The 17,513-nt window shown below is 32.8% G+C and overlaps 1 protein-coding gene across 2 annotated transcripts in view; it reads left to right on the top strand.

The window, feature by feature from the left end:
- Positions 1-17,513, top strand: part of Ten-a (Teneurin-a transmembrane protein) — a 621,367-nt gene that overhangs the window by 281,211 nt on the left and 322,643 nt on the right. For both annotated transcript variants that reach the window (XM_072535236.1, XM_072535235.1), the window contains exon 8: positions 283-459. In XM_072535236.1, the coding sequence (XP_072391337.1) occupies positions 283-459 (177 nt within the window). The remainder of the gene's footprint in view (positions 1-282; positions 460-17,513) is intronic.

Genomic DNA, 17,513 nt, shown 5'->3' with positions numbered 1-17,513 from the left:
GGTTTTAAAATTGATAATAACGAGTTAAAATATTTTTAAAATACACCACATTTACCGTACTACAATTTAAATACTAATTTAGTCTTGATCATAGGGAAACTACTATCTTAAAATGTATACAGTATACCGACCTATGTTATATTTTACGTATATTAGCCATAACCTATTTATATCCCTTAAATATCATAAGTTTTTTTTGCCCTCCTACAGCTTTTATAAAATTTAAACGCAATAACGCACTTCCCAAAAAGCAAATACTCTGAACCACCCTTTCTTTTTCAGGTGTTTGTCCAGTTCTGTGCTCAGGGCATGGGCAGTACGGCGGTGGGCTATGTCATTGCGAACAGGGCTGGAAAGGGCCGGAATGCGATATCCCCGAGACCGACTGCCGCATCGCAGACTGTTCGGGTCACGGACAGTGCGCGAGGGGCTCCTGTCACTGCAAACCCGGATGGAAAGGTATGTAGTCCAGTTAAAACATCTTAAATATTTCACATACGAGTGTATAGAGAATAAATTTTATTGAAGATGGATAAGCTTGTTTAAATGCCCAGTAAATATTCTTATTTTATAAGACAGTAAGAATTTTTTATAAACAATTTCTAAAAAGTTTTGTTTTTGTTCTACTTGCTAAAAAGATAATTTCCATTTTTGTAAACATGTTTTTGAAACATGAATTATTTTTCGCTAATATTCGCCATAGTTCGTTTTTCTTTATACGTGAAGTTTGTACTTAAAAGGTAAAATAAAAAAATTCACTTAATTATCGACTTTAGAAAACACGTTTTTATGTGAAAAAATCACAGCACTATAAAAGATAAGAATGAGATACTACCCACTGCTAAGTACGTTATATTATACAGATGAAAAAATACTGTAGAAAATTGATGACGGAAGAAAATTTGGATAGTCTCCAAAAAAAAACAAAGAAGATATATCAAAATATAACTTTTAAAAAAGAACTTGTCATACACTTTTAAGAAAGCACCCTAAAAACCTCATACTGAAGTCAAAGAGTGACCACCCAAAATCAGTGGATCTGATTTTTTCCTGTGGGGTTACTTACCAGATTTACTGTGCGATTACCTATCAGATTTTTTCTTGTGGGGTTACTTAAAGTTCAAGGTATACCAGACCAATCCAAAAAACATATAAAGAATGTAACAACATAAATTTAGAAAAGTTACAGAATTTGAAAAAAATACAAAAAATAGATTACAACAATGTCAGTAGGTGAATGTTAAAAATTTTGAATACCTAACAAACTCAAATTTTATAAAAAAAAATTATAATAAAAACAAAATCACTCGGACAGGTCGACTTTTAACTTTTTCTAGTATTTAATGGTATCTAAGTTTTGGTTAGTTTCGGGTCTAGTTATATGGAGCTGAGACTTGGGTATTAAAATAAATGCAATTTAAAAAGAATCAAGGCTTTAGAACTCTGGTTATACCGCAGAGTATTAAAAATATCATGGACTGATAGAATTACAAATAAAGAAGTACTGGAGAGGGTTGGTAAAGAAACAGAATCAATCACCACTATACAAACCAGAAAACTGGAATACCTAGGCCACGTGATGAGGGGACCAAAATAGGAAATTTTGACTCATAATATAAGAAAATATTCAAGGAAGAGGATCTGTTGGCCGAAGGCATAACTCATGGTTGAAGAATCTACGTGATTGGTATTAATGCAGATTGATTGATTTGTTTAGAGCAGCAAGTTCAAAAATAAAAATAGCCATTATGATTGCCAACCTCCGTAGGTAGACGGCACTCTAAGAAGAAGAAGATGTTTTGGTATTTCGATCAAACCCTATCAGGTGACAGCCACATCCTTAATTTTGTAAATAGCAAAGTGGGTCATGTGATAATTCACTTAAAAATTGGTCAAAATCTGACTCCAAAAGTATATTACACAAAATATTTTTATTTAATAATTGATTGAATAGTAAAAATTTTTCAACTGTTACAATACTAAATTTAAATAACAAAAACTCAAAGTATTAGCTTATTAAGTGTTCAAAATATACACCAATCATCTGTTACCTGACATTAGAATAATCTGTTTTTTGTTTCTTGTCCAACATTCTGCAACATGTTTGTAGTTATGCTTCATTCTTGTATATCATTCCAAACATTATATTAGAACCAAAGTACTAGTTCAATTTAATGGGCAACAGTCAGAAGAAATGAAGATCTGTAGAGGAGTTAGACAGGGATGCATTTTATAGCCACTTCTGATGAACTTTAATATTCTGATAAAAATTTTAAAAACACGTTCAATAATATCAAGGCGAGAGTAACCGTTAACGGAAAATTAATTAATAACTTACGTAATGCAGATGACGCTGTGATCATTGCAATGGAACTAGCATAGAAGACCAACAACATCTAATCGAAAGCTTAAGTATGTATAGTACTGAAATGGAAATTACTATAAACGCTAAAAAATGAAATATGTGCTGATTATAAAAAGACCACAAAATATACCACATAATGACAATTAAAGGTAACGTAATAGGACAAGTAGAAAATATCAGTACTTGGGAACTTTGAACAATAAAACCAATGATAATACTGCAGAAATAAATAGGCGAATCGAGATTCACAGATCAGCATTTATACAAATAAAGCCACTTCTAACGTGCAGAAATCTTAATTAGGAAATCAGACTATGTACCATTCGATGTTCTATAGTTTCAATATTATTGTCTGGAGCTAAAACTTGGACAATAAACAAATGCAATTTCAAAAGAATCGAAGCTTTCGAACTCTGGCTTTATCCCAGAGTATTAAAAATATCATGGACTAAAAGAATTACAAATTAAGAAAAACAGGAGAGGGTTGGTAAAGAAACATAACTAACCACCTCTATAAAAACAAGAAAACTGGAATAGGGGAGAGGGGGGCAAGTTGTTACACGGGCAAGTTGTTACACAATTATTTTAAAACGCAGCAAGTATCATGAGTTGCCGATATTTTATGGAAAGTTGGGTCAACCGACCCGTCATCTGTGAACGGATATTGATACTCAAGTCAGACATCCATCATAGTGTTCTTGCTTAGAATGTGGTTTCGGGTCTAAAACTGTACCGTTGTCAGGTGGCTTTTGTTTTTATTTGTGAGAAATTGGTAAGTAGTATAAATATGTGTATTATATAGTTTTGAAGCGTATATATTTCTCGTTATTGGCATGCTATTGTTAGTAATTGATTCTCAATATTTACCAAAAAACGTTGACTTAACCTCATTTCGTACACGTGGGGCCAGTTGTTACAATAATCTGGGGCCAGGTTGTTACTGTAACAACTTGCCCCGAACACGTTAATGTAAGAATATATCGAAATACCTACAATGGTTACAATATGGTTACCATAATTTATGATTTCACTAAAAATCCAATATTATGATCAGACATATTTTGTAGATAGTAATTTGTTTGTAATAAATAGCATACCTACCTACATTTATTTTCGCAAAGCATGTTAGAAACACAGATTAGGTTTTATTAAATTTTTCTATCATAAAATTGTTTTGGTTGTTTTCAGATAGCTTAACATGGTGCGAACGTATACCAAGAAAACCACAAGGGGTATTATTCCAACCGAACAATTTGAAAGGGCGGCGCAATCGGTTTTACAAGAACACTTGTCAATTAGGGATGCTGCTACTCGCTATGGAGTTAATTTTATGACATTGCACCGCTATATGAAAAGAAAATCAAACTTAGGTGCTGAAAACAGTAACAAGAACTTAGTCGGCTACGCTACGGCCAGAAAAATATTTAACAATGCTGAAGAAGAGGAACTTGCCGAATATACTGAGCATTCTGCTAAAATTTATTACGGTCTTACAACTTCTGATTTGCGAAAATTTGCATTTCAATATGCAACAGCCAACCAAATATCTGTTCCGGAAAATTGGAAGGTTAATGAAATAGCTTCCAGAGACTGGCTATATGGATTTTTGAAGAGGCATCGAACTTTATCAGTCCGGACACCTGAAGCTACTAGTATGGGTCGAGCTACCGCGTTTAATCGTCATAATGTGTCACAGTTTTTTAACAATCTTGGCGAAGTTTATGATAAATATAAATTTGAGCTCCAAGAAGTGTACAATATGGACGAAACTGGACTTACAACTGTCCAAAGGCCTACAAAAATCATTGCAAAAGGGGAACTAAGCAGGTAGGTGCTATCACATCTGGAGAAAGAGGTCAACTTGTTACCTTGGCATTAGCTGTCAACGCAACTGGAAATTTTGTACCTCCATTTTTAATATTTCCGAGAAAGAAATTCAAAGATGTTATGGTAGCCAATGGACCTCCTGGTTGTGTAGGTGCGTCTCATTCCTCTGCATGGATGACATGTGATAACTTTTTGTTGTTTATGAAACATTTCGTCCAGTTTGTACGATGTAGCAAAGAGAAACCCGTTTTGATGGTATTAGATAATCACGAGTCTCATTTGTCTATTCCGGTGTTGAATTTTTGCAAAGAAAATGTAGTGGTTCTTTTAAGTTTTCCGCCACATACATCACACAAGTTGCAGACGCTTGATAGGACGGTATTTGGCCCACTTAAAAGATATTTTAATAGTGCTGCAGATGCATGGTTAAGATCTAATCCCGGTAAAGTAATGAACATTTACGATATACCTATCGTTCTTAAAGATTCATTTCCTCTTGCTGTTACACCTCTCAATATACAAAAAGGATTTAGTGTGACAGGAATTTGGCCATACAACAGAGAAATTTTTCAAGATGATGAATTCTTGCCTGCAGAGGTAACAAATAGGCCAATAACAGAAAATATAAACGCAACAGTAGTCATAGATCCGGCACCTATTGACACCGAAACACATAGAACTCCTTCCCAACAGCAACCTTCTACAAGCACAGATTTTAACTTGGCGATAAATGAACCTGTCGATTCACCTACTCATATAACGCCCCAGGAGTTGAAGCCTTATCCAAAAGCAATGCCAAGGAAATCCAAAGGGGGTCGGAAGAAAAGAACTTCCACTGTTTTGACTGATACTCCCATTAAATCAGCTTTGGAGGAGGAAGAAAAGGCAAGACAAAGAAAAAAAAATGTGGGGGCAACCAAAAGAAACATATCAGGTAAATCAAGAAACAAGGTAAAAACTACTGTTAAAAAATGTAAGAAACGGACCGTCATTACCAAAAACACCTTCAAAAAAATCAGATTCTGAAAGCTCGGAAGAGGATGAGGAATCGACGTGTCTGGTATGTTTAGCTCCATTTTCGAAGTCCAAAAACGAAGAATGGATTCGGTGCATTGTGTGTCAAAAGTGGGCACATATTGCTTGTGGAAAAGACGATGATTTTTATATTTGTATTTACTGCTCGTCCGATAGTGACTAGTTTAACATTCTTGTAAACAGGTTTGTTCAGATTTTCATTTTTTATTTTATTTCATTTTGTGTTATGTTTATAATATTTTTTGTAGCTAAGCAAGGGTTCTTTCTGTGACCACTAAATAATGTTGTGGGAAGTTTTTAGAATTTTTTTTTCTATTGTAACATCTTACCCCATGGACTGTAACAATTTGCCTCATAGTGGGGTATGTTGTTACAATTTACAAGTTGAGTTAAATTGATAATAACAATATGTTAAATATGACTTTTTAAATAAATTAAAATTAACATTATTTGTGTAAATGTATCAACTACCTTAATCCGATTTTAGTTTTCATATAAAAGATCTACTATTGCCCAAATAAATAATAGAATCAATTATGTAACAACTTGCCCCCCTCACCCCTACCTATAACACGTAATAAGGGACCAACATATGAAATTTTGAGACTTATAATAAAGAGAAAGTCTCAAGAAGGAAGGCAGAATTCTAGGTAGTAGAATCTACGTGATTGGTATCAATGCAGATTGATTGATTTGTTTAACGCAGTAAGTTCATAAATAAAAATAGCCATTATAATTGTCCACCTCCGTAGAAAGACGGCACTCCTCTAAGAAGAAGACTTCTTGTATAACTAACTCTCTGATGTAGATCAGCAATGTTTAGTGAATTGTTTTGGTATACCCTTAGATAACCCCACAAGAAAAAATCTAAAATTCAAGATGCGGTAAGATCGGTTGTCTCGAAGGTCATTCTACGGATTTACGTCATCTGTTCCATTAATTGTTTCGTAAAAACTGTATTTGAGTAACTTTGGACTTGTAGTAAGACGAACCTTCATCTTGCTAGAAAATGATATCGTAGGAAGAATCTTATGAATGCTTTGTGATTATTGGTTATTTTAGGTATTATTTTATTCTCCAACAAATCGAAGTAATATAAACGAAGATTTGTGTCAAACTCGTACTTTGACATTTTGGCGATAAACGCAGCCATTTAGTTAAAATATAGCTTTATGACTATAGTAAACATACTTCAAATAATGGGGAGTTTGTTCAAGAGTGGTTTTTCATAATTTCACAATATTCTGTCATTTGTCTCTCTGTTTTCTGTATGTTTGTCTATATTTCGTTTGTCAGTCTCTCATTTGCAGTTTCTACGGATATCGTTTATCTTTATAATATCGTACGAGCTACAATTCAGCTTGATACAGATGCATATATAACGAATTGTGGCAAAACATTTATCTACCTGTCTTCTGTAGTGGATTTTCTACCAGATCGCTTGTTGCTTTTTACACGGCCAATTTCATTTTTTTTTTTTTTAAATAATGGATCTATAATAGTTTCTATTATTTTGACGATCAGGAAATCATTGACTAAAAATTCGTACGACTTACGAATGTGAGTCATTTTTAATGTAGTTAAACAAAATACAAAAAATACTTTATAATAGATTTAATAAGAAACAAATAATTTATTTCAATGGTTATATTATCTGGACCAGCGGCTTTATAGCGTATTGTCTTTAAGTTACTGTTTCGACTTTATCGAGTACTGACTTTCAGATTTGTCAGGTTTTTTCTTCTTCTTCTTTTTCTTCTATGTAGACATGACTCTGTCTAATTTTCAATATTCCTCCAGTAAATTGTCGTTCCATCGTTTTCTTGGTCTTCCCACTGGTCGTCATCCTATTGGGGAACCGTCTCTTGTCGCCTTTACTGCTCTATTTGTTGTCATTCGCTTATATCATCGTTTTATTCCACTTTTCTATTTACCCAGTTTTTGATGTTCTCCATCTACATCTACATTGTATATCTGTACTTCTCTGAGCTCTAGCTTTGTCCCTTAGTGTCTTACCATCAATTTTTCTAAGTTTTTTCATCTTTGCTGTTTCTAACATCCTTTTTGTCTTCGCTGTGTCAGGTAGTGTTTCTGCTGTGTATATCATTATTGGTCTGATGACTGTGTTGTAAATTCTGCCTTTCATTTCTTTCCCAATATTTTTATTTCTCCATATTGTTTCATTCAGGCAGCCTGCGGCTCTGTTTCTCTATTCACTTAATCTTTTACTTCAGTTTCGAGCTTTTCGTAGCTAGGTCATTCTCTGTCTTATCCCATTGCCAGCTTTAATAGGGTCGGTTATTTCTACTTTTACTTTCATTGTGTTGTTTTGATAGATATTTTCGATCGTTTTGATTATTCCTAGAGGTATGTCTTTTGTGTAGAATAAGTGGATAATGTCCTTAAATTTGACCTGGCAAATGCCTTTTTAAGGTGCTCGAAATACAAATATGCCGGTTTGTTGTATTCGAATGATTTCGCTTTCATTTGCCTTATTATAAATTACCGTCGGTGCATGACCTTTTCGAAGTAAAACCTTGTTGTTCTTCTACTATTGTTATAATTTCATTCAATTTATTTGCTATCACTTTTAAATTAATTACTATTTAAATGGGAATAAGCCACAATTAAAGGTTAAAATACGTTTATTGACGTTTCAATTTCCACTTCGGAAATCGTTCTCAAAATACAAACATTAGTAAATTAAACAAATTTTGTTTTTTGTTACTTAGTGAAAAATTCTTCAAATAATTTAATTTTATCTGACTCATCTATATTGACAATTCAGACATACCTTATACATTTTAAAGTAGACGACTTTAAAATGATATTGCCAATATTGTTGAGTTGCGTTCCTGGGACGACTTTACTTATAAGATAGTTCATTCGATTACATGAAATCAACTTTAACTTGAGAATATCCGTCAGAAAAGATCATAACATGTAATTCGTCTTTAAAAAGACAAATACATGCCATGATGACAGTAAAATTCTCCTGTTAGTGATTCCATAGTAAATTATGAGGGAAATTGAAACGTCAATAAACGGTTTTTAACCTTTAATTGTGGCTTATTCCCATTTAAATAGTAATTAATTTAAAATGCCACAAGAAAATAGCTTCAGAACAATATTATCACTTTTAGTTGTTAATTTTAGGATGCTTGATCTCCATTTTAGAGGAATTCTGTTTTGTTCTATTATTTTTTGGATTAGTTTTAATAGTTGTTTGGTCAGATCTGGTCCCCCGTACTTTAGGAGTTTTTCAGTATTTGGTCCTCTCCTTTTCGTTCGGATTTCGTGACCTCTTCGGGTTTTTTCTCAAAAGAATATTTTAAGTTCTTTCTCAAAACTTATATCTTATGTACTCAAATTGTACCTCTTTTTTGTAGAATATCCATTTTCTTTGTTCATTATTACGTTTCTACAGCATTTTTTTCCCCTCTATGTACTGTATTTAACAGTGAGTTGCATTCCATTCCTATCTTCTATAGGTCTGTGATTTGGTGCAAAGGAGCATGTTATCTGCTTTAATTTTTTTTTTTGAGTATATCTTAGGTCTCAGTTATATTCTTATCTTCTTTTGCTTTTCTGCAAAGTAAGTTTAAGTGGTATTTTTTTCTTTTTGCAATAGCATAATATATATTTTAATTTTGTCTGGACGCTATCCTGGATGCTGTAGGCGACTCATTTCGTTGCAAGCAGTGTCAGAGTTTTGCGCAATTTTGGCACTGCGGCTTGTATATAGTTGTACTTAAGATCTTTAACTTACTAATTCTAATTTATATAAGATTTATTATTCTTACATATTTCTTTAGTTTTATGCAGAATTCAGATGGAAAGTAGTTTTTTGAATACATCTTGACGTTATTTTCTATACCTTTTACCTGGTGATGTTATAAGTATGTAATCGTCGCTAAAAATTATATAAAAAAATTATGTATTATGTTAAAAAAATGGATGAGTAAAAAGTACAATATTTTCTGTACGTAAATGTAGCAAACATTCTCCTTCCACCAAGTCCATAGAAAAAGTTAGTTGTGGTCTTCTTTAATTTCAATAATCTTGGCATTCAAATACCTCAGGATGGTTGTGACTAACTTATTTGGTAGTTTACTATTAGCTATTCTTTGTTCGAATATACTGTAGAAATTAATACTTTGGTATATTACTCTCTCTTCAATGCTACCCCCCAGAGGGAGTGTAGTCGTTATCATGATGTCGTGTATTGTCCATCTCCAAAGATCTCTGCTTCTGGTTATTCCTTTTAACTCTTGCATGGGTCTTTTACATATTCCTGTAAATTGATCGATCTATCTTGTTGAAAACCTTCCTCGTGATCTTCTGCCTTCTACCTTTTCTTGGATAATAAGTCTTTCTATGTTTTCTATATCTGTTCGCATAACATTTTCAAAGTATTGTAAATAGTTGGAGATGGACTTTGCTGGATACCTGTTTGCTGACTTTTAGCTCATTTAGAATTGAATTATTTGTCCTGTTGTTGGTCCACGGAATTCATAACATTTTTAGCCCACAGAACTTTTTGGTGGCATCTATTTTTCTTCCTTCTGCTTATTGTAGGGTCAATATTCACATACGTTTGTCAGTATTTGAAATATTAAGCAGTTGATCAACCTCATTTCAAAAGTTCGCAAAATTTTAAAGGCCTTCCAGATTTTGTTCATCTTTACTACGGGTAAATACGACTTAATAACGATAAGGCATTTAACAGGATGGGTACTGATTGCCTGATATGAAATAAATAATTGTTACTTTTATATATGAGACTAGTGTAGTCAATAGCGAAGTACACGTGATTCAATAAAAATTCTCACCGAAAATAATGTAAAAACAGAAAAAAAGGTATATTATATCTTTTTTAACAATACTCAGAATTCAAGTATGTCTTTTTATTCAGTTATAATGCATGCAGTTATGCGAACTCTGGACCATTTTAGCAGCAGGTAGAAAAGGTTTGTATCCTACAAAAACAGTTAAACAGACAAATCAAATGTTTCCGAGGTGGTGTCGCACCTCCCATAACTCCCATAACTCACACTATTCACCTAGGTACATATTTATAAAAAGCGATCAATGAAAAATCTAAAATATTCTCAAAATTAAAATCATCACACTTATACCTGCTAAAATTTACAGAAGAGATAAAGAAAACATTAAATGATATAACTGCATAACCCAAATCACAGGCTTTATCATATTATTAAACTATCTTAAATTTGGAAAAAATAATTAAACAGGAAAGTGGTTAACAGAAATAGAGCAACATTAAAAAGGAAATGAAACTTTTGTGTACAGCAAATAAATTCCTCAAGTATGTAGAACAGTATCATATGAATAAAGAGATGAAACATTGAATAATGTAAATGCGTTCAAAATAAATAGAATATAGGTAAATTTTTTATTCCGCTACCGTATTTTCATTGCAGTAAACGCTTAAGATAACTGCTTACTGAACAATTTTAATAAAACCTCTTCGGAATCATCATTCTTCAAATCACATTACGTTCATTAAATGTATTCGCCTCCGTGCACGTATAACTTAAATGGTGTAGATTTATTTTTTTTTTGGAATAAATGACTTCCATTGCTTGCCTATCGCCACCCTTCCAAAAAACCTTTTGGTTTTTATTTGGAGGCTACAGCCCCCAATTTACACGGATGGCTACCTATAAATCTCATTCTTTTTAGTCCAGTTAAAAATCTCAGTTTATCCGGAGTCAAAACCTTTGTATTGACCTACTGAAATGTGTTTGATATGGCTACATTTAGGGGCTGGATATAATTTTAATTACTTTCTAAAATACTTGTAGTATATAAAGATTTTTATTTCCTTTTTATATCTGAGTTTAAGTTTTCTTAATGTTTTTTGTCTTCGCTATTTTTTACACTTTCTGAAAGTATTTCTTTTATTATTTTAAATACATTTTTAGTTTCACTCAATTATTTTTTTTTGTAAAGCATGTTTTTGTTCTGTTAATTTTGTTTTGCTTTTTTTTAATTCTTTTTTTTTCTATCTTTTTTTTATGTTTTTAAATACTATTGTTCGAGTTTCTGCTTAATTTATTATTATTTATTAAGGTTATTTGTTCATGAATCTTTCGTTAGTCTGTTGAAGGCTGAGAGACAAAGATGTTAGTATCATACACCTGTCTAACCCGCAATATATAATAATATAATATAATTCTCACACAGCGCTTGCTATCTCTTTATCCTGCAATCTCTTAATACTTATTTCATCTTTCTTGGTAAAGGTTATTTGAGGTCATCATATAAAAGGTGAGCTGATCATAGAATTATGTCCTTTAAACTCCCCCTCTATGATATTTAGTTTACCGTCTTTAAATTCCTGTAAAATAAATTCATTAACAGCAGTATTTTAATATGTTGTTTTACTAATATACATGTCTTAGTAATTTGGCAGATCAGCGATAATAATCTCTTCACCAGTATCTGATAGACCTCCTATTTGACCCACATAAACCCAGGTCTCTTGTACTAAAATTACAACAAAATTTTCTATAACAACAATAATCTCTGGCGAAGGTGGTTCATCAGCAAGTCTTTGATTGGAACCATCAAGACCTCTGATAGTCAGGATAACTTTGTAAGTTTGTAATACACCTTTAAATGGACAGCTTCCAATTATCTGTAAGAGACCTCATCGATTAAAAAGACTAGAATTTGACCACCTTCTGAATTTTTAATAACCAGTCTTTCTTCCGAGGTTCTAGGTTTTATTTTCCTAGACAAGAATAAATATTACCCAATCAGTGACTTTCTTTATAACGCGCGTCAGTACCATGGGGCGCCTAGGTATAATATTGGACTCGACTAAAGTCAATTCTGCTAATGTTTTATCTAACTGTAGTTGATTATTATTTTCAATAGGGCCTTATCTACTGCTTATTTAAGTTTGTTGACGATCAGGTCTGCTTAAATTCGATCTAGTTGAATATTAGCATGGCATATGTGTACTACCGCAATCTTAAATACTTTTCAGATGTTTCCCTTTAGATTGAATAAATATTTAACCTTTGGTAGATAATTGTGTGATATTGTACTAAGTACTTGTGCTTTTTTAAATGAAATTTTGTGATTGTCTTGTGGCATCTGCAAAGTTAATCTTTCGCAATAAAAATAATAGTTTCTCTTATGTTCACTTAAACCAGGATTTACAATTCACTTGGTTTAAATATATTGTAGCGTTTTTAAATAAAACGAGCTGTTCTTATTTATATAAATATATTTATTTATAAATTTACAGCACGATAAGTATCTTATCTAATTCAGTGGTGCAATATATACTTACAGCAAAGGGCAACTGTACGAGTAGACAACGAAACCTCACAAGAATTCACGATAAAACGGGGAGTACATCAGGGCTGCATTTTATCACCGACGTTGTTCAATACTTACTCGGAAATGCTATTCAGGGAGCTATTGATGGTTTTTGAGGTGTAAAAATCAATGGTGAAATCATAAACAATTTAAGATATGCGGACGATACGGTTTTGATTGCTGATAATGCGGAGGATCTGCAAACATTAATAGACCTTGTAGTGAAAGCCTACCTTGGATGCAGCCTAAATAAGGAATGTTATCACTCAGAGGAAATATAATGTGGTATAGAAAAGGCGAGAGCTGTCTTCAATCGCCTCAGGAAGATTTTATGTAATATGCACCTGAACATTGAAAGAAGAACACGAGTCTTGAGATGCTATGTATTTTCTACCCTTTTATATGGAGTCGAAGCCTGGACCTTAACAAAGGCAACACCCAAATGATTAGAAGCCTTCGAAATGTGGTGCTACCGCCGCATGCTCAGAATTTCCTATTTTCATCATGTTACAAACAACACCGTTATCTAACCTATGAATAAAGATCTGGAAATTATGCGTATCTTAAAAATCAGAAAGATGACATACTTAGTGCATATGATGCGCAATGAGCAGTATCAACTAATTCAACTAATTTTACAAGGCAAGATAGAAGGCAATGACAGTGTACCGATCTCCCAACTATGGATAGAAATGGGTAACTTGAAAATAAACCCAATTCTTATTAACGCCACTCAAAAATATTACGAACAAAACTTTGCAAGAATTAAAATGGGACAAGAAATCACCTCTCCTTTTCAAACAACAAAAGGACTAAGACAAGGCTGCTGTCTGTCACCCACCTTATTTAAAATCTATTTGGACAGATCCTTAGTGAAATGGGTAAAAAAATGTAGAAACATGGGAATAACGGTGGAAGAAAACAAGCTATATACACTTTTCTTTGCGGATGACCAGGTAGTAATTGCCGAAGACAGCTACGATCTTAGCTATATGGTAAGAAAACTGCAAGAAGAATATGAGGTGGCAGGTCTAAACATGAATATGACAAAATGTGAATATCTCTCAGTGGGAACAGATGAAATATGTGACCTAGTCTTGGAAGACGACAAAATCAAAGGCGTGCAATCCTGCAAATATTTGGGGGTCATTTTCAACAAGAAGGGAAATAGCGCAGATGAAATCAGGGAAAGAATAAACAAGGGCAGAGCAGCGACCCGTGCCTTAAACTCTCTTCTCTGGCAAAAAACAATTCGACGAGAAACCAAAAAACACATTTACGGTAGTATAGTCCAAAGTATTACACTTTACGGTTCGGAAGTATGGGACGTCACCAAAGCTAATAGAAACAAACTTTTGACGACAGAAATGGATTATCTGAGACGAAGCTGCGGTAGATCGAAACTGGAGAGAGTTAGAAACGAACAAATAAGAAACGAAATGAAAATGGAGAGAAATATCAATGATGACATAGAAAGAAAACAATTAATCTGGTTCGGACATGTTAAAAGAATGCCAGAGTACAGATGGCCTAGGAGAGTACTGGAATGGATCCCTCCTGAAAGAAGAAAGAGAGGACGACCACGGAGAAGTTGGCGCAACGATATTGATGAAGCAATGGCGGCAAGAGACTTAGAAGAGGCAACTGCATATGACAGAAAAAGATGGAAATTGGGGGCGGAGAAGCGGCGACAGCCGTAATAAATCCGTTATTATTATATATATTAAGATAGAAGGCAAAAGATTTCAAGGGCGCAGAAGGACATCGTGGTTGAAGAACATCAGACAATGGGCAGGAATGACTACCATACATCTATTTAGAGCAGCTGTCAACAAAGTTGTATGGACCAACGTGATTGCCAACATCCACAGTGGATAGGCACCAAAAGAAGAAGAATATCTTATCAAATAACTTAGCGCTACTTATATATACAAGTTATTATGTACTAGAATATTCTGGAATAATCCACCTCTATTCACTCGCATTAGCGCGTGCATTTCCATCTCGGTAGATACATCCAGAAGATTCTAGAACACAGACCATCGATGTCTCGAGATGCAACCGTTATATGGGCTATGTCGAAATAGGCATGTTCGGTACAATATATTAAGCTACAACTACAGAGAATGCGATAAAGTTCTGAAGAAAAGAATGGACTTTGTCTATGTCTACCGATCGTTGGTTTGAGGATAGATTTCTATTTCGTATCGCCACTTTTTTAATATATGATAAAAAAATTATATTTTGTCTCTCAGTTAAAGATATAATATTTATTATCTACCAAACCTTTTTTATATATTTTAAATATAATATCCCCATATATTCGGAATGCATATTCAGGTAATAGTTTATGACATCGTTTATGGTTATTGGATAGTGTTTCAAGTTGTTGTTCAAGAAACCGTCGATATATACTAATTTATGGTATATTATATACCCAAGTTTTCAGTTGTTTTTTCGTTCGACAAAAAGATCTATAAATTCAATTATTACTTTTATATAAAAAGTGTTAAATATGGCACTATTATATATTCAAGAGACAGAAACGACTTTTGTTTTGAGATTTAAGGCATGTACACAGAGGATATCGACTTAAATAGCTCAGATTTTTATGCACAATCTGTGGGAGAAAAATAAATATTTGTGGCTATAATACTAAATAGAAAAATATAAATACTAGACTTTTAAAAATAGACTAAGTTGCATTTGTTTATGGCGTGACCGAGCTTATTTAAAAATACTATATACTTAATTGAATAGTCAGTAGTTCCCTCTACAGCTGCTAAAATATAATTTCTTAATAAATATAGACTTTTTTTAAATTTTAAACATTAATAAGTTAACTATGAAAAGATGCAAACTTTAAAGTTACTGTTTTAAACATACTTGAAATATAATAATATATTGTGTACTATAGATGAGCATAATATATTGAAACTAATAAAAACCTTACACCAAACACAAGAAATCTAAAATAAAATCAATACTCGGCGTAATATGAATTTTTTAACAGGTTTTAGAATCAATATGAGACTATATTATTAAACTCTCGGGAGTGTCAGCAAATATATTATTAAATGTTAAAAGCAACAGTTGAGACTTTTGTAGACGTTATAAAAGAACTTACAAATAAAAATCCAATAATATACTAATTGACATAGAAAAAACAACATCCAGCAAAACTGAATTTATAAGAATCATTTTTTGTATACACGTTGCTTAGGGTAGGGTAGCAATTCATTAATATTTCAGAAAAATCCAACTTATGAAAAAAGTTTTGAAAAATAAATATTATGTTGGAACTGTACGATGTCTTCTGCACTCAAAAAGACGTCTGGATATACTGCTAATGAGATGATCGCTTTCCTCTTAAGTTATCTCATTAAAGATTACTTATACCTCGTGCCGAAGTGGTACAAGAGTTGGTGTGGGATAAAGTAAACGAAGTAATATTTTTTCCAAACGTTATTTGAAACGTTAAACAAGAAGTAAGAGATCAAGTACAACGAGCAAATAAATTAGCAAGATGCCTTAATAACACTATATAATATAAATAACAAAATTAACTTCGAAACAAAATCTAGAATTTATACGGCAAGGCCAGTATAAGACCAATAATGATGTACGCAACATAAACAAGACCCGGCACAGCCAAAACACAGAGGATGCTGAAAATAGCAGAAATGAGATATAAAAACATGAAACAATCACATCATATCAAAATAATGGCGGACACAAGTGTCTATAATAACAAAGTACAAATCAGCAAGTGCTAGAAGAAGTATCGGTCGACCACGCAAGAGGTGTAGTGACAATCTTTCATATAGGCAACAACCCTTAATGCCTATGTGTGTGAGAGAAAACTTATTTTTATTTGTTATTTTTTTACCATGATAAAGCCGCTAATGTACAAGAAAATTCGCTTATATGTACAAAGACTGAAGAAGAAAAAGAAGTCTTAGAGAAGGTGAGCTTACTCGCGTTGCTGCCTGCTGATGATCATAATTTAGTCTTATGATGTCTTCAAGTCGTATTCCTTTTTTGTATGATTATTACTTGAAACCAGCACTTTCTGATCTTCAAAACTCATTGATGACAAGAAAAAGCACTATCTAACATCTTTCAGTATTTTTACATGCTGTAAATAATAATTTATTGATTTTACGTTGAGGCACCTGGTTCCAATAGAGATATTTAATGATACGAAAGTCTTTTTATTCGAAAGCCTTTTGGTATTCGATAAAACAAATGAATACATCTTTCTCAGATGTATTCATAGTTGCATATATAATAGTGCCTCTCTGGTACCTAATCCACCCTTGAAACCAAACTACGATTCTCTTCTAACCGCTTTATATCTTTCTAATTATTTCTAGTTATTATGATTACTAGTTTTTAAAATAAGAAGATAATTTTCGAAAATGCTTTAAAAATGTGGCTAATGAGTCTAATAAATTTGTCTGTTTAGTTCCTCTTGGCATTTGGCCTCTTATAAATAGCAACAAATTTTCTTTTTCATCATCTTTAGTAATTCAGTATGTGTGTTGTAACGGCCTGATGTTTATCCATTTTTAAGATGTATCAGGGCATATTCCACTTCTGATTCAAGTATGTAAGAACTATTGTAAGAATTAGGCTTATTAAAAATTGAAGTTGAACATTTGTTTTATTTTTGTCAAAGGTTTTTGAACAATTTTAGTTATAGCTGTAATATTTAACATGGTTGAAAATATGGTTATCTACGTTCGTCTGTGAACGTAAGATAAATATCTTTTAATTGATTTTAACGATGCTGTCTCAAAGTGTTCGAGTAAATTATCGATTTCCTAGTTTAAAATTTATATTTACATAAAATATTGCCTGAGAGCGACTACTAAGCAATGTATTCCAGTAATGGAGTTTATCAGAAATTTATGTAGCTTTAATTAAG

Source organism: Diabrotica undecimpunctata, chromosome 6 (genome assembly GCF_040954645.1).
Source record: "Diabrotica undecimpunctata isolate CICGRU chromosome 6, icDiaUnde3, whole genome shotgun sequence".
NCBI classification, from domain to species: domain Eukaryota; kingdom Metazoa; phylum Arthropoda; class Insecta; order Coleoptera; family Chrysomelidae; genus Diabrotica; species Diabrotica undecimpunctata.
Note: the sequence above shows the minus strand (reverse complement) of the source record. Positions and strands in the feature narration are given on the sequence as shown.